Source organism: Microchirus variegatus (genome assembly GCF_963457635.1).
Source record: "Microchirus variegatus genome assembly, chromosome: 4".
NCBI lineage: Eukaryota > Metazoa > Chordata > Actinopteri > Pleuronectiformes > Soleidae > Microchirus > Microchirus variegatus.
This window is the reverse complement of record NC_139805.1, coordinates 7,666,459-7,691,923: the sequence shown is the minus strand read 5'-3', so window position 1 is coordinate 7,691,923 and position 25,465 is coordinate 7,666,459. Positions and strand designations below refer to the sequence as shown.

Here is a 25,465-nt window from a genome sequence, read left to right as displayed (position 1 = left end):
ATATTTGAACACTGCTGGTTTTTACGTCCACGATACCCCCCCCCCCCCCCCCCACCCCCATCACACAGTTCTACATTGTTCTGCGATATATTCCCACTACACTATTGCTTTGCTATCTAATTAAGACTGTTGTAAAAGCTAAGTGATCCTTAATCATGTTTCAGCAGCCACTGATCTCCCTAAAGACACAGAAAGGCAAATTGTTTGTGTTAACAAAACATCCGTCTTCTTGTAGTCGGCTGCCAATTTCTTCTTATTTTATTTTATTATGTTTTTATTTCCAGAGCTTCAACACTACAGCTCAAATATTAACTATAACTATGACTATATATATTATATAGGTACTCTATAATGTTGATATTATCCTCATCCGTCCATAAGCTGCGGCTTGTTTCTGAGGAGTCCCAGACGTGCCCTTGGGGCAAGAGGATGATGTCACACCCTGGACAAGATGAGAGTGATGATGATATTAATGTTACTGATTTATTTTATTCTATTTTTTAAAATGCTCCCGCTCTCTATCTTCTTCTCGTTCCTCTTTTTTTGTAAATGTGATGCTTTGTTGGTAATCTGTTAAAGTAAGAAGTTCTCATAGCAAATTAAATACTTACATATTTTTGTAACATAAATACATGCAATTAAATGTTGAAGGCTATATATCATAGCTTGTAAAACTAGGTAGAACGCTACTCCGTTTTCAAGAAGGACATCTGGTAAAACGGTTTCAGAGACGGCTTCAAACACATTCGACCTTCACTGGATATACAACTTGCTTTAATGTCGTTAAAAAAACATCCTGGATCTTCCAAGGACAATATATTCACAGAACTAAGGAATTATTTAGCTGTGGCGTGTTTGGAGTTTTGCTATAACTTATGTACAATGACAAGTCTCAGCAGCAAGTGTTCTTTTAATCCTGCAGATACATGCAGTAGCACACAGATGGCAAATTACGTTTTATGTGGTGCAGGTTTTCTTTTGACCTTTACACTCTGACACCGACAGCTTGTATCATTTATCCGTTAAGGGATTTTCGATTAATCCAAAATCACTTTACATAGTAAACATAGAAGGAAATGTACATAAATGTAAGGCGGAAAGACAAACGTGAATATTTTCTCTCCAGATAAAGCAGAATGAGAGAGTTGCATATTTACCCTGACACCTGTTTATGCATCACCCACACACACACACACACAAACACACACACATAAAGGAAAAGTATAATGGTGTTCTATCATTTGGACTATGTGCCTGAATGCATGTGTGCACGTGTTTATGTGCATGTGGCCACTTCACAGTGCAGAAGTGGGGGATTCTCTCTCTTTGACACTCTGCGTGGCCTCCTTACTGGCAGCAACTGTGTCCTTGACCTACTGATAGAGTGATGTATGCTCGAAAAAGAGAGGGAAGGAGGGAGGGAGAGAACAAAGGATGACACCGAGATCTGCCAGAAAAACAGGCTGCACTGCCCACACTCCACACTGCTAGGGTTTTTAAATCATTATTATTATTATTATTACAGTAACCACATATATTATCTAGGAGTGGATCGAAATATTTGGTGATATGATGTAATTTTAATTAACCCTTTAACACTGAACGTATCTCAGGCGACACGTTTGCGGCACTTTGCATTTCTGTAGTTACGCGACGGTGTGTGCTGTCGGAAAAAAAATCCAACGGTTTCTGGAAAATGGGCAAAAGCACTTAGTTACAGGACATTTTCTGGCTCTTTTATGGTTAAAATATTTTTTTTTAAAAAGTCCAGACATACATTTTGAGCCTAACCCCGGATTTCCACTGGAACCGCGGCACGGTTCTGCTTCGTCCTCTGCCCGGCGTCAATCCCCGCCGGGCGCGTTACGGCAGCGGCGCGGAGCCTTGGGAGCCGGCGGTATTCGCGGAAGATCGCGCGATAATCTTGAACGGACGCGAGTTCGCGAGGTCCAGCGATAGACTGTGTGTATAAAGTAAACAACAACAACAACACAGCTTCTTTTCTTTCACCGACGTGGAAGAACTGTTGATCTGGTGTCATAAATGATTTTATGTTTCTCCACTTCAACAATCAGTCGTACATTATGACTCTCCGAGACGCTCTGATTAATTGACTGTTTACCTGGCAGCACCGGTCACGACGTAATGTTGATGTGAAGTTGTGACAGGCTATATGACCTGCGTATTGTGTTTTATTTTGAAAGGGGGGCGGAATTGTTTTACTTTGATTCTGTGTCGGACTTCCTGTCTTGTGCGATCTGCTTCTTGAAATTTACGAGGTTCAGCAGCGGCAACGGAAAAAACAGAACTGATTCCTATCGATAGCGCTGAGACGCGCCGCAGCGCGTCTGGTGGAAATGCTCTTATTGATTAGAATGGAAGCGATTTGCAACGGCGACCGCGCCGCTGCCATTCCGTGGCCGTTCCGCGTCCAGTGGAAATCCGGCTTTAGGTGTTAAAGGGTTTATCTCTACTTCATATCTCCTCATGGTGGCGCTACAAGAAAAACACAAATAAAGTGAAAGGAACAATATTTTTGAACATTATACTGTAGAACATTTGAGAACAGTGTTTCCAAATCCTGGTCCTAAGAGACCACTGTCCTACATTATTTCCCTGCTCCAACACATCTATGAACATAAATTTTTTTGCCTTTCCAGAACTGCACTGAAACTCGAGCGGGGCAGGCCTCCACTGATGGGACATATTTCACGATAACACTTTCTGTGACGTAGCCGGATACCAACATGTTTCTAAGATCTCGCAGTAACACGGTTTTAGATGTCTGCGGACGTTACTATAGTTCTTTGCTCTGTAAAGGGTTAAGAGATGCCCCATCCAAGGTCAAAACTTCATGCACTTTGTTCTCCATGTTGTGAATAAATAGCAAACTCCTGCACTTGTCACATTAATGTTTTGTTTTCTCTTCAGTTAGACAGATATCGTGATGCATCGCTATATGATTGTCTTATTGATTAACACAGAATCATTGTATCCTGATGTTATTGGTATCGACGTGGACCATGTATCGCATATCCTATCGTGAAGCCTGTGATCCCCACCCCTCTCATTATCACTCACATTTATAAAGCTGCAACAATCAGAGTTTTAGCAAAGTACAACTGCCTTTCTAAAAACATGGATTTAATATAATTATGATGCATTCAAACTGAATATCTACCTCTCAAGTGTCAAGATACCAACACATCTGTGAAGAAGATGTTACCATTTGAATGAACTAATTTCCAAGTTGAAACACCATTATTTCACTCACTATAACATAAACGCATCAATCAGTGGAAGAGTTTTGTTTACTCATGCTTACAAACAAACGTCTATATTAACAGCTGTATTTCATTGAGCAGAGACAGAGTGAGAACAGGTGGGTGAGAAGGACGGGTGGCTTTAACTATACATAGCACCGATCATTGGTGTATTAAATCCCTGCCAGAGAAGCTTCTTAGAGAACCGTCACATAAACATGCACATAATTGTAAACAGACAACATGAATAAACACAAGAGTCAATTTTACTTCCACTTCTCACTTTCTCTTTTACACAGCCTGTTCAAGGCAGCAGCGTAGTATCTTTACTGCATTTGGCCATTTGACGACATTGTTATTTCACCTTTTTGGCAGCAGCAAAATGATTTTGAATAAATATCCAATTGTGATTATTTTGACAGGAACCGTGATTGCGATAATTCACGATATCAGAGGTTTTTACATCATTATATGTATTTTCATTTGAAAAACACGTGATAAAATGATTACTGTGTGATGTTTGTGCAGATCTGTGAGAAACAAAGATGTGTTCTACAGTCTGTAGAACAAGATGTGTATAGATGAAGACAATAATTAATCTAAAATTATATTTTGACACTTTAAAAAAAATTGTGCGCCTCCTGCGATTTCAATAAAATGTGTATTACTTGTTGAGAACCTGCTGTGTCTTTATAAAAGACAGCAGGGATGATGGGATAGATGCCAAAGTTGCACCACATTAAGCTGCAATAAACGATTATTTTCATAATTGATAATTTTCACGATTAAATGAGTAATCCTTTGGTCAGAAAACATTAAAAAATATTTGTCAAACCTGGAAATACTGATTTCTTGAATGTCTTGTTTTGTCCTCAAACCAAAATTATTCACTTTTAATGATTTCTTTGTTATATGGAGCAAATAAAAAAAGAAAATATTCACATTTAAGAAGATGAAAAATGATGTTTTAATAATGAAAAAAGCTTCAAACTGATTAATCGATTATCAAAATAGTTGACGATTCATTTCGAAATCAATCAATTACTAATCGAGTAATTCTTTCGGCTCTACGACAACATCCTGTCTTAGAATCAATTCACACGCTGAGATGATCACATTCTTCATTCTTACATCATTTAATGGAGAAATGTTCCATTTCACATCTTTAAGCATGAACTTCTTTGTAGGATATTAAAGTAAGCTAAATGAAGATAAAGTACTGAATTTCAATTTAATATAAAAAGTGCATCTTACAGGATGCCACTGCTATCATCACCACTGTCTGGTCACCCCCCGTCTCTTGCTTACACCAGTGAGCTGAGATTAGCAGGTGGTTTAGCCCCACCATCCTTTCTTCTCCACTCCCACTGCCTGTACTTGGCTCAGAGTGGAGGCTGCATCTCCGAGCCAACAGTCACTTCTCATCAGATGTCAACAGCATCCTTCAGTCGTCATGTCAAAAACGTCACATTTGTTACATTCGGGAGTTACGCGCTATATCAGTATAAAAATAAACTGTACATTGAAATTATATGCAAGTGCTGACATGATGAACAGTCTGGACTATAGTCGTTATAGTTGTCAGGCTCGTGTTTTCGATTGACAACAGTACCTTCACTTGGTAGGCGTGGCATTGTACCAACATTGAGCGCAACACAACGGACAACAACGGTTCTGTCGCCAAATCATTTGACTCTTGAGGTTCTAGCTCCACCCGTTCCGTCCATTACTCTGGTGACCCAAGGAAAGGGTACCGAAAAATGGAATGGTTGGGGGCCAGTTAGTTTCCATACCAAACTGAACTGTTCCACTTGGTGGGAACACTCCATATATGGAGGCAATCCTCTCCTGATTGCAAACTACATTATTTAATCCAAGTGCTAAACACAGCTGAAAGCTTTCTGTCTAAGACCATTTATTCTATATTTGCTAAAGCAATTTATCGACAGGTTAGCTGTGCAAAGCAAAAAAAAGCAGACGTGTGGACAAGCTCTTAGTAATCTGTACTTTCACACCAACCAGTGCCAGTGAAAGCACCATGCATCACACACACACACACACAGACACACACACACACACGATCAGGATATGGGAATGTTAATGTCCCCTGTACATGACTCACTTCAAAACAATCAGAATATTCAAGTTTCTGGAATGGACTCAAACAAAATGCCTGATTTGTGAGAATTGTGATGCAACACAGTTTTTCTCCTCTTATCCCAACCAGCCAAGGCAGATGGCTGCTCACTGTGAGTCAGGTTGTGTTGAGGTCAAACGCATCACACCGAGTTTTAATCTGAGATGCAACTAAATGGACACCGAGTTCCAGCAAAATCCCGATCTACAGACAGTGAGAAGTGCTCCTGCACCTGTTCCGTCTCACACCTACTTACATTATAAGTAAGCAACAGTTATGAACAGCAGACATATTCATATTGTTTTAACTAGCAATGTAAGCAAATGTGACTTTGAAACACAGAAAAATATTTTCAACACAGCCACTGGAGTACTTGTTATTCTCAGTGAGCCGTTATCCAGTTAGTTTACACCACATGCCTCTTGTACCCCTTCAAGGCCCCGGTATACGGCACATTGCGCGTCACCGCATACTGCGAACCATGGTATACTCAAACGCCAGGGTCATGTAGTACCCCACAACACCATCGGGGGGGCAGTATAAGTCTAGACGCAGTACAATAGGGTGCATTCTTACCAAAGAAGAAGCTGCTCACAGCTGAAAGTCCCGTCGGTCAGGAGTAGTGATGGGATCGGCAGTTCATTTGAGTGTACTGAATCACTAGAATCCGTTCATTAAAATGATTCGTTCACTGAATCGTTCAGTGCTTAGCAGGAGCCCAGTGCCCTGCTACGTGACTCACCTCCTCCCTGAGTGCAGTACGTTCGCGCTGCGGGTCAGTGAGTGAGTGACAGCGCGGACGAGATTCACGTCCACAGCCACAGTTCTCCAGTTCTCTGTGTGTCAGTTCGTTCGCGAATCACGACTGAGTCGGTGACTGACAGCGCGAAAACGAATCACAGCAGCACGGCAGACACAGTTCTTCTTACTAGTCACTCCCTCCCCGCTCGACCCACGTTGGCTGACGTCGTTTGTCGAAGATTCACGATTGAGTGAAGGCGTCGGCGAACGACTTCCACGAGTGATTCACAGAACGCGGCAGTTCCACTCCCGACAGCCACGCTCGCTGCTGAGCTCAACTGAACTAAGAAAGGAACGAATCAGTTCATGAAGTGATCCCAGTCAGTTCGTTCACTTAAATGATTCGTACTTTCGAACGAATCACTCGTGACCGACACAACACTAGTCAGGAGAGTCGGGGTGTCAGCCGGTTCGAGGGTCGCCAGGTCGAGGCTAAGATGACTTAAGGTGGCGACTATTTCTTCTGTTTTCTAAATGCAGTTCGTGCTGCGTTGCGCATGTTGGGTCCGCACATGCTGGGCGCAAAGGTATACAAGCCTTAAAGGTCACATAGAGTGGTCCTGTTGCACATATATGTGAGTTATGGAGGTCTACTTACATATATTAAGTTGTTTTTATGGTCAAAATCCTCCTAGTTGATGTAAACGAGCCGATTGAAATCTGTCCTTTTCGAAGCGCTTGTCAGTCGCGCTATTTTTAGCCATAAATCTCGCCCGAGAAGACAGAGTGTGTTGTGATTGGCCAGCCAGCGTAGAGCCTTCCCACCTGTGTTGTGATTGGCCAGGTATCTGGAAGTGACGTAATCTATCACGTCAGCTCTCAGAAGCGCAGCTCCCTCTCTGGAGCGGTGGATGCATTGCTAGTCATTATCAAAACATTGTTTTAACAGTGTTTAAAAATAGCTTCGTCACGACTCCCCGCCGCAGTCCCTTTATGACTTTAAACCGGAGTCAGACCCAGAGTCAGAAGACACTGTTGCTCGTGAAACACCTCCACAACGGACGTTATTCTTCTACTGCGGTTCAATGTACGCAACCGGATGTGCCCGGACTACCGCCCGGAGCAGGACAATCGGTTGTTCAGGAGAACCGCTGCTTACGTAACTATTACGGGATTTTCAGTGATCTCGTTGAGCCCCGAGATTACAATAAAACACAACGTTCTCAGCAATGGCTGAACTGTTTGTTTCGAACCGTCAGGCTTCATAAACAAGGTAATGACGCAGATACACACCAAAAAAAACAGCGATAATAGGAACTTCCGGTCTAGATCCGCTTTAAGAGCTTATCCAATCTTTGTGAAAAAATACAATTTTCCATCTGAAACATACAATCTCCTTACAGGAAGACCAATGGTAGTCATTTCCATGTCAAAGATCTGAATTGTAAATGATTAAAAAATGAACAAGCTCAATTACTCAGTTCTAACCTACTGTGCACACAATGACACTTCCTGCACACTGTCATTAAAGACCTCAGCAAGTGCACTGAAGGTCATTCATCTGCAGCCAATTTTATAATTTCACCTATAAAGTCACGGCTAAACTACACAAAACAGTATGAACGTGTTTATTTGAGAGACAGTAGTCAGTCTGACAGGTGCGTCTTTTAAAAACCCTGTGAGAGCGACCGCAACAAAAACATCTGCATAACTGAGGTGAATCACAACAGCGTGTGCACACACAGGCAAATAAATGACGGAGGTGATGAAGGCGATGAAGGCTGCCCACTGTCAGGAAGGGGCAGCCGTCATGAACATCTGCTAGTGACACACGCACACATCCCAGCATGTAAAGTGGGATGGAGGAGGCGGGAGCAGAGAGAAAGGCTCTGGCACACCGCATCAATGTTTACCTGTACATATGCAAACCCATCTGCACACTCACACACAGCCGAGTGTAGAAAAATAAGAAAAAAATGAAAAACATGGTCATACAGTCACACACAGCCAGCCACAGGTTTCATCCGTTTGAAAGAGACTGAATAATTCAAGAACTCAGCAGAAGTCCTTGGAGAACGATCTTGTCCTTGGAGGACGATCTCATCCTCACGCATGCACTCTAAACATTTACACTACGTGCTTGGATTTATTTAAACATTTTCATTTTTTTTTCAGTATTTATCATTTCGGAAATTCCAACTGGAGTCTGGTGTGAACAGTTGGGTCAAAATCCTTGTTCAAAACAGAGTAGAACCCTCGGATTTGCAATGTTTGGGATCCAGCTCTGTGTCTTCCACCAACACTTTATCATCACTGACATTTCAAAATCAGCACTTTCACATGCTCAAAAACACAAGTGACATCTTCTGATTCTTTTTTAGAATTTTATCACTTCACCCCACGGAGTGGAAGTCAAGTATTGTTTTTAGTGGCTCTGTGTGTCTGTTTGTCTGGTTGTGCTTCCACACCTGCACTTGCCAATATGACCAACAGAGGCCGCCAGAGGCTTGTTGCGTGAATGGGGTGAAGTCTGCCATCTCTGATTGCCTTGTTTATGATTTTGCTTTAAATCCAACAGGTGATTGAAATGGATTTAGACCCTAAACATGCATTTTGAATGAATGACATGCAGCCAATAGCATTTTTGTCAATCCGACTCATTTTATATGGCATAAAATGGCACCGATATTGAAGCGGGGTTGGCATAAACATCAAAGAAATCGAAAAAAGGACTCTTCCTGTTCCACAAACCACCTCTCACACGCTCTCTCTCTCTCTCTGCTCTTTCCTTTGCATTGTACTTTTGCCAGTCCTTCATTTCCTCTCCTCTCACCCAGCTCCTCTGTTTTCTTCTTTCCTGCTCCACTCTTCTCTTCCCTCCCCCTGTTTCTCTCTCTCTCTCTCTCTGAGAAACGAGCACTGTCAACAGAGCCGTATATCTGACAAAGTGCACCATAGACACACACGCACACACATACACACACACACACGTTCGCACAGCTATCCTTTTAAGGACTCACTCTGACTTCCATTCACTCCGACAGAACCAAACAAAGCCTCATCCCTAACCTTAACCATAACCACAAGTCAAATCTCAGCCCTAAACTTGACCAGTTCCTCAAAAAATGAGCTTCTGCCTCATTAGGAACAGGTTTTGGTCTCCATGAGGACTAAATATTGTCCTCACACACACACACACACACATCACACACTCAGTCTATTTTGAGTCCACCAGACAGGTTCAATACAGTTTAAGTTCTTTCCACAGTCTGATTGAAGTCCACCTGTGTGGTGTATAAAGGTCTCCTGTGTGAGGGTTCATATCAGAGCAAAAACCCTGTGAGGTCAAAGACATGATTGTGTCCTGCAACAAACAACAACAAAAAACCCTTCGAAAAAACTTTTCAAAAGGTCTTCACACACTTATGTCAGTGTGATATTTCAGATTTCCCCCTCTTTATTCACTTCCTACAGAAAACTGCCAGTCTGTGCTGTTGTGTTATGGATGACGGCATCTCAGAAATATAAATCATTTAAATGATTTTTACAAAATGTATCATAACACTCTGAATGTACTGCGAGGCAGTTATGAGGACTATGATTCACCGTCTACATTTGTATGTAGAGTGCTATACGAATAACAACTGACTGACTGATCTACTGACTGGAATAAATCTTGAAGATTGTCAACAGAATGAATATTATTGTGTTCCTGTGCTGGAGGACGTCATAATGGCTGTTTGTGTTGAGCTCTTTATGCACACAAAAAATATCAGATGGTATGAATAATGGCACTAATTAAAGTTAAAAACCTTTTAACACCGAGTGCATCGCTGACGACACGTTGGCACAAGTGCACTTTGCATTACTGTAGCTGCGCAACGTTTTGTGCCATTGGAAAATATTCCAACGATTTGTGAAAGCTGAGAAGATGCACGTCAAAGCCAACATGTAGTTATTATGGTCATTTCAATGGCACTGTTGCAGGAAGCCGAAGAATCAGCGTCTTTGTCACCAGAGAGGTGTTTGGACAAAAACGAAATTAAATTTCAAATTGAACACACAGCATCTGTTGTTGTTTTTCTTCATTTTAAATTGTTAAAAGGTGCCATATGTAAGAATGTGGCCAAAAACAGTTACTACATTCAAATTCAAAATACCGAGGTCTTTTAGGTTTCGTTTTCTGACGTAACTGGTAACCCGTGGTCGCTCGGCAGCTGAGACTCTACTGACTGCAATGATTGGTAGACGGCGGTAGGTGGCGCCACATGCCAAAACATGATTTCAAAACATAAACATGATTTGCAGTCTGCAAAAGATTTTTTAAAATACAAATATTTTGTCTGTACTGTTGTTGTTGGTGAGTTCAGTTTGTTATATGAACATTATTCCTGAGTCTCTGTGACATATTAGAAGGATTTTATGAACAGTTGCTTTAGATTTATTACATAATGCACCTTTAAAACAGTATTTTAAGATGCAGTGAATTGTAAATAACTACCAGATATTGGAAGTTATTCTGGAAAAATGGGCAAAAGCACTTAGTTACTTAGACATTTTCTGGTCCTTTTATGGTTAAAATAAGCAAAACAAAAGTCCAGGCAGACATTTTGAGGCTTAGGTTAAGATGGCTGTTTGTTCTTAAATTAATCCATTCATTATTCAGCTGGTTAAATATCAAAAAAGAAAAAAAAAAACATTACAACTGTCCCAGAGCCAGAGCTGATATTTCAGAGTGGATATTCATCCAACTTAAAATTAAAAAAACAAGTCTCTACATCTGCGCAGCTTTATTCTGCAAGAAGAAGAAGAAGAAGAAGCTTAAATCATCTTTAAAATATTATCGTCTTCCTATTGCGTAATCAACTAATAATCACTTCACACCTCACCCGTGCTTTCACACACAGGAAACGGGAACAGATGACCGGCACTTACACACTTACAGACAGCGTGTAATAATATAACACAGCTTTGTTCTATGTTATTGAATTTGTGAGAGTGTTGGCTGGTTTTAAATGTTAACAGCTCGTCTGTGCAGGATCATGGGGATATTATCTTTAACAGCATCACTCCAGCCTATACGGTGCGTTCGCTCCTTTAAATGGACAGATAACATTTGAGCGGCGCAGAAGTCTCAACATCACGCTCGATCGGACACGTGAATAATGTGGAAAACACAGAGAGAAATTCCACTTGTGTTGCTTCACCTGATCCAAGTTACTTGTCCTCTCTCTCTCTCTCTCTGCGTTTCATCTCTCACACACACTCTCTTCTTCTCTTCCACATTCCCTCGCTCCTCCCCCTAAACTAAACACACTAATACCAGATGGAGAGCTTCTTCTTCTTCTTCTTCTTCTCTTTCTTCTTTGGCAGCACGTCTCTTTCTAAGAGATCAGCTGCCTCTGAGACGCTGCCTCGTGGAGAGTTGCATGCTGACACCAGTGTCGGTGGGAGAAATCAAAAAAAAGAAAAAGGTCACGGGGTCATAAAACAGTGAAGTCTCTCTGCTTTCGTCTCTGACAAGAAACACGCTTTTGAATTTTCCTGCACGTACAACAAAGTCCAACAAAGAAGATGAAGAAGTGAACTGGTTTGTTTTGCCTCCAGTGAAGGAATCTCATTACTAGATTATCATTCATTCATTGACACGAGAATTCATAGGCAAAACTGAGTAAATGAGCTGATTTTGTTGATTATTTTAGCAGGAGAATACAATGTGGATGAATTATAATAATCAATTCACATAATTATATATTTCTGATGCACATTTCCAGGCATCTATGAATGCACAGTAGGCGTTATCCTCCTGATATGAATGACTCACTTGGGAAAACAAAAGCATTTACATTTCTGGTGTTTTTTCTACGTGGTGAAGATGGAAAAAACAGCCACAGCTGATGTTTGTTTAATTGAAAGCAAATTTAATCTCCAAACTCAGAGAGAAGAACAACACGAGAACCAGGTCACCGGGTTTAAATGTTTGGTGCTGTTGAGTGTGAGCATCAGGTGACTTGTCGTTTCTGTCCAGAAATGACTTGAAATGATGAAGCATCTCATCTGAAGAACACGAGCATGAGGACGTGTTAAAACATTCCCGCTGTCACTGTTTGAAACTAAGTTAAAAGGGTGAACAAAGTGCGACAGTCGGCGCAAACTAACACCACAGACGCGTCTTGTGCGCAAAAACCTTCAAACCGACGAACGCAAAACCACTTTTCTTTCACTTTCCCCCTCTTTTATCTGGAGATTTTTTCCGCCCCGTACCTGGTTCGTGGTGTCCGGCGGCAGGTTCTTGATGAGGATTTTCCTCCTGTTGCTCAGCTCCTGCCGAGTTTTGGCCAAGCGCTTCTCGATCTCCTCCGGCTCCAGGTCCGGCAGCTCGCGGAGGCAGACGCCCGGCTCAGGAGGCTGCGCGCCGGCCGCCGCCACCGCTGCTGCTGCCGCTGCTGTCGCCGTCTCCTCCTCCTCGTCCGGCTGCCGGCTCCCCGGACTGTCCATCTCCGGGGAAAGTGCGCTCTCCTCCCGCGCTAAAGAAGAGTGGACGCTCGGCGGCTGGATGGATGAGGCTGCCGCCATCTTGGGTGTCTGAGGGAAAAGTGTGAGGAGAGAGAGAGAGAGAGTGAGAGAGAGACACAGAGAGAGAGAGAGCAGGTGGGAGGTGTGTCATTAAGAGAGAGGAGAATCATTTAAGTTTAAATAAATGCATTCCCTCATAAAGTGATTTATTTGTTAATAATGTGCATGATACATTCTGTTAATCTCAGGTAACTTACTTTTTAATGGAATTTTTTTTTTTTTTTTTTTCATGTCCTTGTTTCTTTGGTGTTCAGACTAATCATCCATGTTTGAGATGCTGCAGCTCCAGCTTTAAATGCATTGTTCAGTTCACACTTCACGGTTTATAAACACAGCAGATTGTAACACCTCAGACTCCTGGCGACCCCAGCTGTCAGCTGAGCTGAATGAACAGGAGCCATGATTAGAGCTGGTGTCAATATCACACACTCTTTACATTAGTGTTTCAGGCTCCTCAGTGATTGGAAATCGATCAACTTGAATTCATTCTTCTTTAATTGGTTTATATTCTTAAACAAAACAAAACAAAAAAGAAATGGAGAAGATATGACCATCAGCCAGTGGTGGAAATTGACGAATTACATGTACTTGTCTTACTGTTAGTAACTAAGTACACTTAGTTTTTTGTGTACTTCTACATTTTTAAAACTGTACTTTTACTTAAGTGTGTGTTTTTTTTGGAAGTACTGTGCCCAACTATACATTGGATGTCACATCCACTACTAAGTAAAAATAACATAAATAATAATTAATAAATAAAAAATCATTAATTCACCAGAAACTTTGGCTGGGAATGATGAGGACAGCTGAATTGGCATTAATTAAGGTCCCTGCATTAAGGTAGAAAGCTGAAGCAAGGTTTGCCTTCATTAAAAAAATAAATAATAATAATAATCATGTAAGATTTGTGTCCTTTTTTTGTATTTTTTGCAAGAACCCCAAGCTTGTTAAAAAAGTAACTAAGTAACTTTTACTGAGTCCATTTTAAACAAGCGACTTTTTTTCCTTTAACTTGAGTACATTTTTAGCAGAGGTGGAAAGTAATGAAATACATTTACTCAAGTTACTGTATTGAATACTTTTTTTTGTGTATTTTGTATTTTTTAAGTACAGGATTTTGTATTTGACTTGAGTACATATTGACTCAAGTATTGTACTTAGTTACTTAAAAATTCAGCACAATGAAGACCTACAGTGGGGAAAATATACACCAGAACCAGACGAATGATGATGTGAATAGCATCAGCACTGGTGCGTGAACATAGAGGGCGCGCGCCAAAAGTGACGTAATATCCTGTGTCGCGCCGGGCACGTGAGCTCCATATTTTTTTGGGATTTCTGACCCCTTGTCATATTTCTACTACCCTCACACCCCACGCAAAGTAACTAAGTAAATTTTACTTAAAGTACATTTCAAATGAAATACTTTTTACTTCTACTTGAGTAAATTTTCAGATGACTACTTTTACTTCTATTTGAGTAATATTTCATCAAAGTATTGGTACTTTTACTTGAGTACAATATTTTAGTACTTTTTCCACCTCAGATTTTTAGACCAGTACTTTTACTTAAAGGCGAAGTAAGTAGTATATAGTGACATCTAGAAGAGAGGCTGAAATTTACAACAAAGACCTGCTGCTCTGCTCACCCCCTCCCTTCCCTGAGCGCTACGGTATCCGCAGCTGGTCAAATGTCGTCCTCGTCGTCTTTCTCCGTGTCAGCAGATGAGGTTCGTGAGGCGAGGGAGAGGGCGAGCTACCGCGGCCGTAGCAGACGAAGCGGAGAGAGTGGAGGCAGGACTTCCGCTACAAGTAAAGAGACGCTTGATTTGTTCTCTCGCGTTTGTCCTTACTTTCCGGTAGAAACATGGCGTCTCGCTGCTAACAGTGGCTATGCAACCGCGGTCCGCGGTCATGTTATTTTACATGACTTTTTGAAACACTACGAAAATGAAACAAAAACTATTATACAGCGACTAGACAATGCAGGAGCACATAATATGTATAAAAACGTGAAATTTGGGTAATTTAAACCCATAAATACTACACAGTGTCCCTTTAAGTAATGTATGAACAACAGGTGGGTTATCATTTTAAAATCCTTGACTATTCTATGGTTGTTAAATCATAACGATAATAAAATGTGGTGTTTTGAAATTCTGATGGGAAAAAAAAAACTACTAACTTTGTGAAATGGGGAAATACTTTCACATGGCTCGTTTTTTTATGAACAAATAGAAAAGAAAAACGGTCTAATTTTGTGTCGTCTGCACAAGTATAACTACTTTATTTCACAACTAAAAATGCAATATAAAATGAATCATTACTCTGACTCAACAACACGTAGGAAGATGCAAAAAAACCCAACTTTTTTAAAGCCTGAATATGTGACCTATAACCACACACACACCCAGGATGTCCATATAGGGAGTTGTGTATTATTCCCATGGCAATTTACCATGGGTGTGTACCTGTGGTACAGATATGTGCCCAATGAGCACACATGGTTAATCACATGACTGTCGAACAGGTCACTTGACAGGCTTCAAACATGGTAGGTGACTTACTCAGGGCACCAGTGTGTGCAGTGCCGACATTGACGTTGTCTGGATAAGAAATGCAAAAAAGTCCATCCATCCATTTTTATACCACTTTATCCTCCATGTGAGGGTTGCAGGGTGGAGCTGGAGCCAATCCCAGCAGAGGTTGGGTTCACAGTGGACAGGTCATCCAGAACCATTCAGTCCTACGGCCCATTTAGAGTGTCAAATTAACATAATCCCCAATCTGAATGTTTTAGGGCTGTGGGAGGAAGCTGGAATACCTGGAGAGAACCCACACACACACACACGGAGAAAAACATGCAAACTCACCACGGACAGGCTCACAGTGCCATCCATCCATTTTCTACCGCTTTATCCTCCACATCAGGGTCACAGGGGGCGCTGTGCTTCTCAGCTGCTTATGGACTGTGGGAGGAACCTGGAGAATCTGGAGAAAACTACAGACCCTGAAGATTCATAAAAACACTGTCTCTGATTTGTGAAACCTGTATTCTATTTATGAAAACCACTTTGGACCAGGTACCTAGACTGTACCTAGACTTCTCAAATCTGACTAGATTAATCTACAGACCCTGAAGATTCATAAAAACAAACACTTTGTTTAGTAGTATCTCTTTAGGGCCACCTTTAAATCTGCGTCATTACCTCGTTAATGAAGCCCTGAAGGTTCAAAACAAACAGTTCAGCCACTGCTGAGAACGCTGTGTTTTATTGTAATCTCGGGCTCTGTGAGATCTCTGAAAAAACCCGTTCTGGATACATAACCAGCATTTCTCCTGAACGGCAGATCCTCCTGCTCCGGCCACATCCGGTTTGCGTAGACGAACGTCCGTTGTGGAGGTGTCTCACGAGCGACAGTGTCTTCTGACTCTGGGTCAGACTCCGGGTCAGAGTCATAAAAGGGACTGTGGCGGGGAGACGTGTCAAAGCTATTTTTAAACACTGTTAAAACAATGTTTTGATAATGAGGAGCAGTGCATCCACCGTTCCAGAGGGGGGAGCTGTGCTTCTGAGAGCTGGTGTGCTAATTACGTCACTTCCAGGTACCTGGCCAATCACAAGACAGCTGGGAAAGCTCTCGCTGGCTGGCCAATCACAACACAGCTTGTTTTCTGGGGGTGAGCTTCAGTGAGGATATCGATCGGCTTGTTTCCAGCAACTAGGAGGTTTTTGACCATAAAAACAAGTTAATGTATGTAAGTAGACCTCCATAACTCACACATAGGACCACTCTATGTGAGCTTTAAAGGACAGGAAATCAGCCACAGAGGCTACTGGGAGCTAACAGTTAGCATTTGGAAAAGTGATCATTTACAGGCTCTATCAGGCACATTGCCATCATATATAACATGTATCCACTGGACAAATAAATCCTCTGAGGCTGGTTTGTGTAGAACTCTGTGCTGCACTGTGGAGCCAAGAATAGAACTTTTCGCAGACTTTGCGGACTTCCGGTTTAGGGATACGGTTGCCATCGCCTGCACTCTCGAGTGTTTTACGGACAAAGCAGAGCTCCGCAAGTCCAGGAATTTAGCGCATTGTGACGTCCCAATGAGCGCGGAAGTCAACGTGGCGTGTTTTATCTCCTGTACTTAGACTGAGGAGGACCACAAAACATGAGTGAGTCATCTTTTTTCACACTTTGGCGACTGATAGGGCCTCCTCCTTTAAATGATCAAAAAGTTGATTTTGCATAATATCCCCTTTAAATCTGACCTATCTCACGCAGTTCCCTGGAAGCTCCACCCACAGAGCTTTCAACACAATATTGTACATTTGGGTAAAAAGAGAAATTCAGTTCTTCTGCTTGTTCTAAAGCCCAATTAACACATTTCTTCTTTGGTCAAAGGGAGAGAGAGAGAGAGAGAGAGAGAGAGAGAGAGAGAGAGAGAGAGAGAGAGAGAGAGAGAGAGAGAGAGAGAGAACAAAAAGACATTTACTGGAGAGTATCTTTAAACCACCAGAGCTTTTCTGTTCCTCATGTGTATAATGTGACCATGGCTGTGTGCCTTCCCCTCCATTTTCCCAATTCTTTCTGTGAATGCCAGCCTAGCAGCCAGCCGAGCCTGCCTGCCTGCCTGCCTGCCTGCCTGCCTGCCCACCGTGGGTGGAAAGCTGCTCCTGGCAAACACGAGGGGAACAGAGCTCCCCACCGAGTCCTCACAATGCTTCTGTAGCTTCCGCAGGCTGCGTTCGACACCGACAGACACACACTGTAGACTCACACCTCGGCAAAGCATTCATTCACACTCACAAAGGCATGAGCATGTCAACGGGCTCACATCAACCCTTTTTGGAAAAAATATCTAGAGCAAACGATTATACGCAGAGGCCTTGTGTAAGAGTTGGTGAAATCAAACCTCCATGTTTTCGCTCTCTCTCTCTCTCTCTCTCTCGCGCGCCATCTGCGTGAAAGCATTTCTTGGCAGATTGGAGTCCAGACAATCACAGTTGTCAGTGGGTGAAAACTATGCTGCCTTGCCAAGCGGCTGAAACGGTCTTGCCGTATACGGACCATTTATATACGGATATACTAATCGAGCTCATGCTCAGTCCATTCTTGAACACAAAGGCCAAAGAAAAGAGCAATTTGATTCAATTATGATTAGTCAACATGAAACAGTTCAACAATTGCTTGATTATATCAGTTGTGAAGCATTGTCACATTATGGACTTTACTGTGCGTGAGGGTAAATTGAAAGCGGTTAGACAGAAAATGTCATGCATGCTCCAAAAAGTATCACTGGTCATTTATTTCATTTTATAAAACCAAATCGTGAGCTTTCGGGTTCAATCTTGAGCTTTTTTAGCCAACATTGAATCATACATGTGCATCAAAACAGTGACTAATCACTGAGGAGAAGTCGGTTTGATCTGTTTGCAGTTCACACTGTACATTAGTCAGCGCCTGCTGACAGATTGGGGAACATGAATCATTGAGTGCTGGTGGATCTCTGAACAGGCAGAAAGATCTGGCCTGTCACTCGCATGGGCCGATTTTGGAGACGCTCGAATCGCTCCACTAAGTGCTAAACAACGTTTTTTCCATGAGCGAGAACAATTAATTTGTTCTCTCAGCTCCCCTGGAACACTGAAGGAGACACTACAACGCACTCACGGTCCACGAGGATTCCTTTACCGTATCTCCCACACCATTTTTTTTTTTACCGACATGCAAATCAAACCGCATAATAATAACCTATGCTTCACAAACCGGGGAGGGGGGGGGGAAAGAGCTGCTCGTGTCTCTCCATTGAAAACACTAGAGAACCTGCTGGTGCTTCAGCACGTCAGCCGCTGATTCACAGCACCTTTTTTGTGGAGTGGGTGGGGGTAGAAAAGAGGAGAAGAAAGCGAGGGAAATGTTCGCCACTGCTCGCTGGGAATAAAATGTGCGAGGGCGTAGGTGGGCTGAGTGGCTGAGTGGGCAAAGCAGGCACCTGGGATGAGCTCGGTGGGCGTGAGGACGGGAGAGATGGAGGAAGGGTGAACCCTACACGGCAAAGAGGGTCACCCTGCATGGGAGTGGATAGTGAGAACATGTGCACAATCCTGTCAGTGGATATAAAATATGGAGTGTAGGCGCCCTCTCTCTCCATTAATGAGCATGATGCTAGAGTATATGCTCTCATACATGATTACAGTGTGGTGGCGTGACTCATTTTCTCTGATAGCATACAAGAAATTAAGGGACATGTGACCTACTAAAAAACGGCTGACCTGAAACCAGGGGGACAAGAGCTCCCTGCCCAATTCATGCCCTAATTACAGTGGTCATCAGCACACCTCTCCACCGGTGCATCAGGGGAAGTTTTTATAAGACACAATGAACATCTAAATACGCAACCCAAGCAGGTTTAAAAAAAAACAAAAAAAAACATGTAATAAAGTAATGCACATTTTTGCTGAGCGTTACAAGTCGAGCTGTGATTTTCAGCAAAAACACACAGGACACAAACCGCACTTTCTGTCAGGAGCCATTTTAGAGTTGTGAAAATTCAAAGATGACTTCAAGATGTGCTTGGGAGAAAAGTGGGACTGCACAAAAAATATGCTGCTGGTGCATGTCTGCCCGTAGTAGTTGGCAAAAGCAAAGAGAGTGACTGAAATGACCCGAGGGGGCTCTCGACACCCAGCTCAGCGACCCTAATTCACGGAGCGCATCTCTGGCAGGAAGCAGCAGACAGCTTGAGAGAGCTGTGAGGTGTACGGGGGACAGTGGCGGTGGGAAACGGGACAAAGATGGGGAGGTCGTGTAGGGGAGGTTTGAATGAATGCCGACAAACCGATGAGGTTTATGGGACACGATGTAAGGCGAACAGACAGAGATTCTCTCTCCTTTTCCCTATCCACAGTGATGAACTACTTCCCTGCTGATATTCAGTACACTGAGAGCCCAGTTTGTCCCTCTCCATTTTACTATTCACCTCAAGGAGAGAGAGAAAAAACCCTCTGACCTTCACTTAATATAGACATATTTTAGAGACCACATATTATCTGTTCTACTCATGCGTTGAAATGAAAAGGTGAGCGTAGATGCTTCTCTCTGCACTTAAATCTCAGCGCTAACAAACATGCATATTTATGTGCAAGTTGTTTTGGTTGTATTTCAAAGAAAACAAACTGCCAACTGGTTCCATTTTTATTTCATACATATCTTTAAATCGTAAAGTTAAGAGTTTGCTAAATAAGTAATGGGGGCGTTTTTCTTGCTGCACTCGACAGAATCAACTGACTCGTCCAGTTGTTGGAGACAAATGTGTACAATTAATGTAAATCTGTCTTAACAGAATTTTTTTATTTCTATTAAGCATTGTTTACGGCACAAAATGTACTTAAGAAACATAGAAACAAGACATTTTACCATATGGTATCATCGAATCTTTGCTATTATTTGATTCTTTTTAACTTATCATGCATAACAAAGTGAGTGTAGCTTTTGTTATTTTTAACCAGATACTACACTAAACATGGCGATGACAGTAGCAACAAACTGGAGCTGAAGCTGTTCGGCACCTTGACCCGTAGGTGACGTGATGCTTCTTCCATTTAAAGCGGAACTAGACCGGAAGTTCCTATTATCGCTGTTTTTTTTGGTGTGTATCTGCGTCATTACCTTGTTTATGAAGCCTGACGGTTCGAAACAAACAGTTCAGCCATTGCTGAGAACGTTGTGTTTTATTGTAATCTCGGGGCTCAACGAGATCACTGAAAATCCCGTTAACGTTACGTAAGCAGCGGTTCTCCTGAACAGCCGATCGTCCTGCTCCGGGCGGTAGTCCAGGCACATCCGGTTGCGTACATTGAACCGCAGAAGAAGAATAACGTCCGTTGTGGAGGTGTTTCACGAGCAACAGTGTCTTCTGACTCTGGGTCTGACTCCGGTTTAAAGTCATAAATGGGACTGCGGCGGGGAGTCGTGACGAAGCTATTTTTAAACACTGTTAAAACAATGTTTTGATAATGAGTAGCAATGCATCCACCGTTCCAGAGAGGGAGCTGCGCTTCTGAGAGCTGACGTGATAGATTACGTCACTTACAGATACCTGGCCAATCACAACACAGGTGGGAAGGCTCTACGCTGGCTGGCCAATCACAACACACTCTGTCTTCTCGGGCGAGATTTATGGCTGAAATAGCGCGACTGACAAGCACTTCGAAAAGGACAGATTTCAATCGGCACATCAACTAGGAGGATTTTGACCATAAAAACAACTTAATATATGTAAGTAGACCTCCATAACTCACATAAATGTGCAACAGGACCACTCTATGTGACCTTTAAAGGAAAAACCAGTGAAAAGACACACTGCACTTTCCACCTCAAACCAAAGCAGCCTTTTTTTGCTATAAGATATCAGAACCATATTGCGCCTCTTCCCGATCCCCTGGCAGGGAAGCCTGCATGTACAAAAAGACTCATAAATAACTGATAAGTCTTCCAGGCAGGCAGCGTGTACCACTATTCCAGACCTATGACCGACAGCTTGGGAAAAAAAAGACACACTATCCTGTTGTAGCCAGGTGCAGATTGTGTCTCGCTGAAACACCGTTTCACACCATTTCAATGCCCAGGAGCGAGGTCAAGAGGTTAAAATGGATTTATAACGCTCATCCTCCAGAACACAAAGGACAACACATAAATCTTTGTTCTTCCCTTGGCAGGAAAAGGACGAGGCTTTTACCGATGAAACACTGGGATTTGCTTGATTAATTAATTAATAAATAAACGTGACATTTTCAGGAGGTTTTTTTCATACAAATAAAGCATAATGTGGATTGATTGTTGTAATAAATCCCCACCTCCTGACAGTTGTTTTATAGAGCACATTTAATCATTTTTACTGACCAAGACAGCAGCATCTATATACCAGATCAACAACAGTAGCAGCAGAAAGATCCACATATCATTAAAAACACTCCAAACAACAACAACAAGGCCAGATCCGTCTGAAAAGAGAGTGTTCTGAATGTCCGTGTGAGAACCAGAGGGAATTAAAACAGAGGCTGAAGAGGCATCAGGTAATATGACTCAGTTCAGTGAAGCTACTGAAACAACAAACGGTAAATCCCAGGCAGATAATCTCGGCATTTCGCTATGTGCAGGGGTTTCTATGTGCGCTCTCTTCCGTGACCTGTTTTTTGAAGTACCAACAAACGGCTGCAGCCGCAACAATAGAGAAACACAATTTGTTTTTCCATAAAGCGAGAGAAAATTGGCGAAAGTGCATTAGTGCTGCAGCTGTTAGTAATTACGCTTTAAACGCACACGCGCGCTCTCACATCTTTGACTACACTGTTGGCAGTGAAAAGGTACAGAGCGCAGGTTTTGAACGTCGAAATGAAAATACTGAATAAAACATAATTTCTATCACTTTTCATCCATCTTAGAAAATGCCTTTTCTGTTGAGAAAAATGCAGGTCTAATTCATCCAGCCTGAGGAAATGTACAGCACCACCTGTCAGAAAAGAGAAGACTTAATATTTTAGAAAATACTACTTTGGCAAATAATAAACTGAATTTACTAGACTTCTCTGAGAAGTAAAAAAAAAAATGAATCAAGCATAACATTCAACCACTAAAACAATTTTTCTGCTCAGCAATGCAAGTAAATACTGTAACTACATCTTAATGAACAATAACATATATAACAATAATAATTATATTTCAGTTAAAGAGCTTCTACATACTGGTGAATTAACCATAAATGTAAAAAAATGATCTTGATATTTACCAATGCTCTTCATTTAGTGCAAAGTGGTTGAGCACTGGGCCACACGGGTGGCGTAGTGGTTAGCATTCTTGCCTTTGCAGCAAGAAGACCTGGGTTTGTGACGTGGTGTGCGTGGCTTTCTCCACGTTCTCCGGTTTCCTTCCACAGGCCAGATTTGGGGACTGGGACACTCTAAATTGACCATAGCTGTGTGTGTGTGTGTGAATGGTTATTTTGTCTATGTGTCCCTGTGATGGACTGGTGAATTGTCCAGGGTGTGACCCCCAGCCTATCGTCCCATGTCCCAGCATAGATTGGCACAGCGCCCCCACCGCCACCCTCATGTGGAGGATAAAGCGGTAGAAGATGGATGGTTGAGCACTGTATATCTCAATGAATATTCAAAAATGTCAACAAACAATAACGCGACACGCTAGTTTAAGTGTAAAATCAACTTTATCACATTCACATTGCAATAAATCTCAGTTCGATAACTTTATATGATACATGAGGGGGGTGGGTGATGTACACATGTTCCTTCAGTACATTAATGCAATTCAGAGTGTTCTGTTTACACACATACACATTCAATCAGACACACACGCACACATGCACACAAACACACATACTTGTTTACAATGGCTGGTAAATACTGTTCAAGAGCTCTCCAGAAAAAATAAATGCCTTTTTAAAACAACAAAAGGGAAATTTCCTCCAACGTACACAACCCACGGCGGAAGATGCAGACGCTGCAAGACGCCACGATCGACCTGCACTGAAATTATATACCAGGAAAAAGTGATGAAAGCAGGGAAATCTTAATCACAAGTCGGCGGCGACGCTGGAACATCTGACCTCGTCGTGGCACTCGCACGTCGTTCACACGTTGTGCGTTTTTAATCTCTCTGCTCCATTAGTGGCGTCAAGTGATGTCGCACTTGTTCAGATGAACCTTTTTAATGAGCTCACAATAACAGGGCTGACAAACACACTAAAAAGAGTTGTGAAAGTGTTTGACAGTGTTGTGTAGCAACAGAACAACAGCACAGCTCACACAGCACAGTTGTTGTTGTTGGGCCACTACTCGGTGAAAAGATGTACCGTGAAAAGAAAACTATGATAAAACTATACTGTATAAGCATCTCAAACAATAAAAATGTGTTTTTATCTTTTTTTTCTCCAAGTACTGACTTCCATCCAATATGGACCTAAACGAAATATAAATCCAAGAAAAAAAAAAAACATCCACGGCATCAAAAATATAACAAGACGCCATGAACGGTGTTAATGAATATCGACCCCGAATATCATTCGAAGCGTACAAAATGAAAGGAAATTATCAATTTGTGATTCTGTATTTACACTTCATCGTGAAATTCTGAAGAACAATAGACTTTTTTTTGGGCACCAGGAGAATGAAAACGCTCGATGCCACAGTGACGTGATGTGTTAAACAATCAAACCCGTGACGCGTAGATCGGTGGGTCAAATGACTTCATCAGAATAAAAAATAAAAATAAGTGATATTCTCATTCATAATAATTCTCTATAATTTCTCTAATACTATCTTGAGGGAAAAAAAAATACAATACCACATGACAGACAGAGTTTCTTCACTCTCTCACCAGCACACACACACACACACACACACACACACACACACACACACACACACACACACACACACACACACACACACACACACACACACACACACACACACACACACACACACACACACACACACACACACACACACACACACACACACACACACACACACACTAAACCAGAGACGCATAGAAAAGACATTTTTGAGTGGTTAACCACAGAGGAGCCAACAGATGGATCTGACCTCTGTACAATAACAGCAGCAGTTTCTCCCTCTTTCAACCTCCTCGACAAGAAGGCGACTCCATCTTGGGCTTCGATGAAAACCGAACACACAGACACACAGACAGACACGCACGCACGCATGCACGCACGCACGCACGCACAACATACATCAGCTTGGCCACAGAGGCAAAATAACTCAACAAAACAATTTGTGGTAAAAGCTGCTGGTTTTTCTTCTCCCCCCACCCCGACAGTGAAACTCTGAATCTCTCAGGACTTAAGTGACCGTCCACCAAATGATCCTCACACACCAAATCCCCAGCGCTGACTAAAGCCAGGAATGTTAAGTTTCTATCTTCCCAATCCTTCTCTGTCTGGAGGAGGCTTTAAAAGGGCCCGGCGAGCTCTGAAGTTGTGGCTCCCGACACAGGCGACACGTCCACAGTGAATGTTGTCAGTTTGTGCTGTTGTACAAAAACAAAAAACAAAGACGACATCACTCCAAACGCTCTGAAAGTGGATGAGGTAAAGGCTAAAATGGAGCTATAGTGTGCAGTTAATGATTCTGGGTATAGAAGGTGGAAAGAAAAGATTAGCTACTCATTATTCATCAGAATCAACCGATATGTTATGAAAATAAAACGTCGGTATCCAGTTCTTCCATCGTATCCTGTGTCGTATTACAGATTCTCAGTGTCTAAATAATAATGAACATTCAGCTTCTTAAGGGAATTAAAAAACAGAAAATAACCTGCCCTAACTGTGATGCACTGACTGACAGGAAGTCTACATATCTCTTACACTGACTTGCTTGTGTTTGCGGCAGCTGCTTGCTGAATCTGTCTACCCCTTTAATAAATAGTAGAAAAATAACATTTTCCTCTTTTTTTTCTCTTTTTTTTTTTTTTAAAGTGTTTCTTCCTGTGTTTATGTGAAGCGTTGAAGATTTCGTCTTCCTACGAGGTTCACAGACATTTTGTGAAAATGTTCAAAAATCTTCCCACTTCACCTAAGAGCAGCAGCTACTCCTTTAGGTCAAGGCAACAAAAATAAAAAATAAAAACTGCATGTTTATCTAGAGAGTAAAGCTACAATAGAATCCATGATATAATCCCATATTAGATCCAGGGTTAAG

The 25,465-nt window shown here is 42.1% G+C and overlaps 1 protein-coding gene across 1 annotated transcript in view; it reads right to left on the bottom strand.

Annotated features, from left to right (window-relative positions):
* The window catches only part of raver2 (ribonucleoprotein, PTB-binding 2), a gene marked incomplete at both ends in the record, with an annotated part of 102,305 nt that extends 89,588 nt beyond the window's left edge, over positions 1–12,717 (bottom strand). Inside the window, one exon of the mRNA XM_083888502.1 lies at positions 12,406–12,717. Within this exon, the coding sequence (XP_083744628.1) occupies positions 12,406–12,717 (312 nt within the window). The remainder of the gene's footprint in view (positions 1–12,405) is intronic.
* Between the last annotated feature and the right edge of the window lie 12,748 nt (positions 12,718–25,465).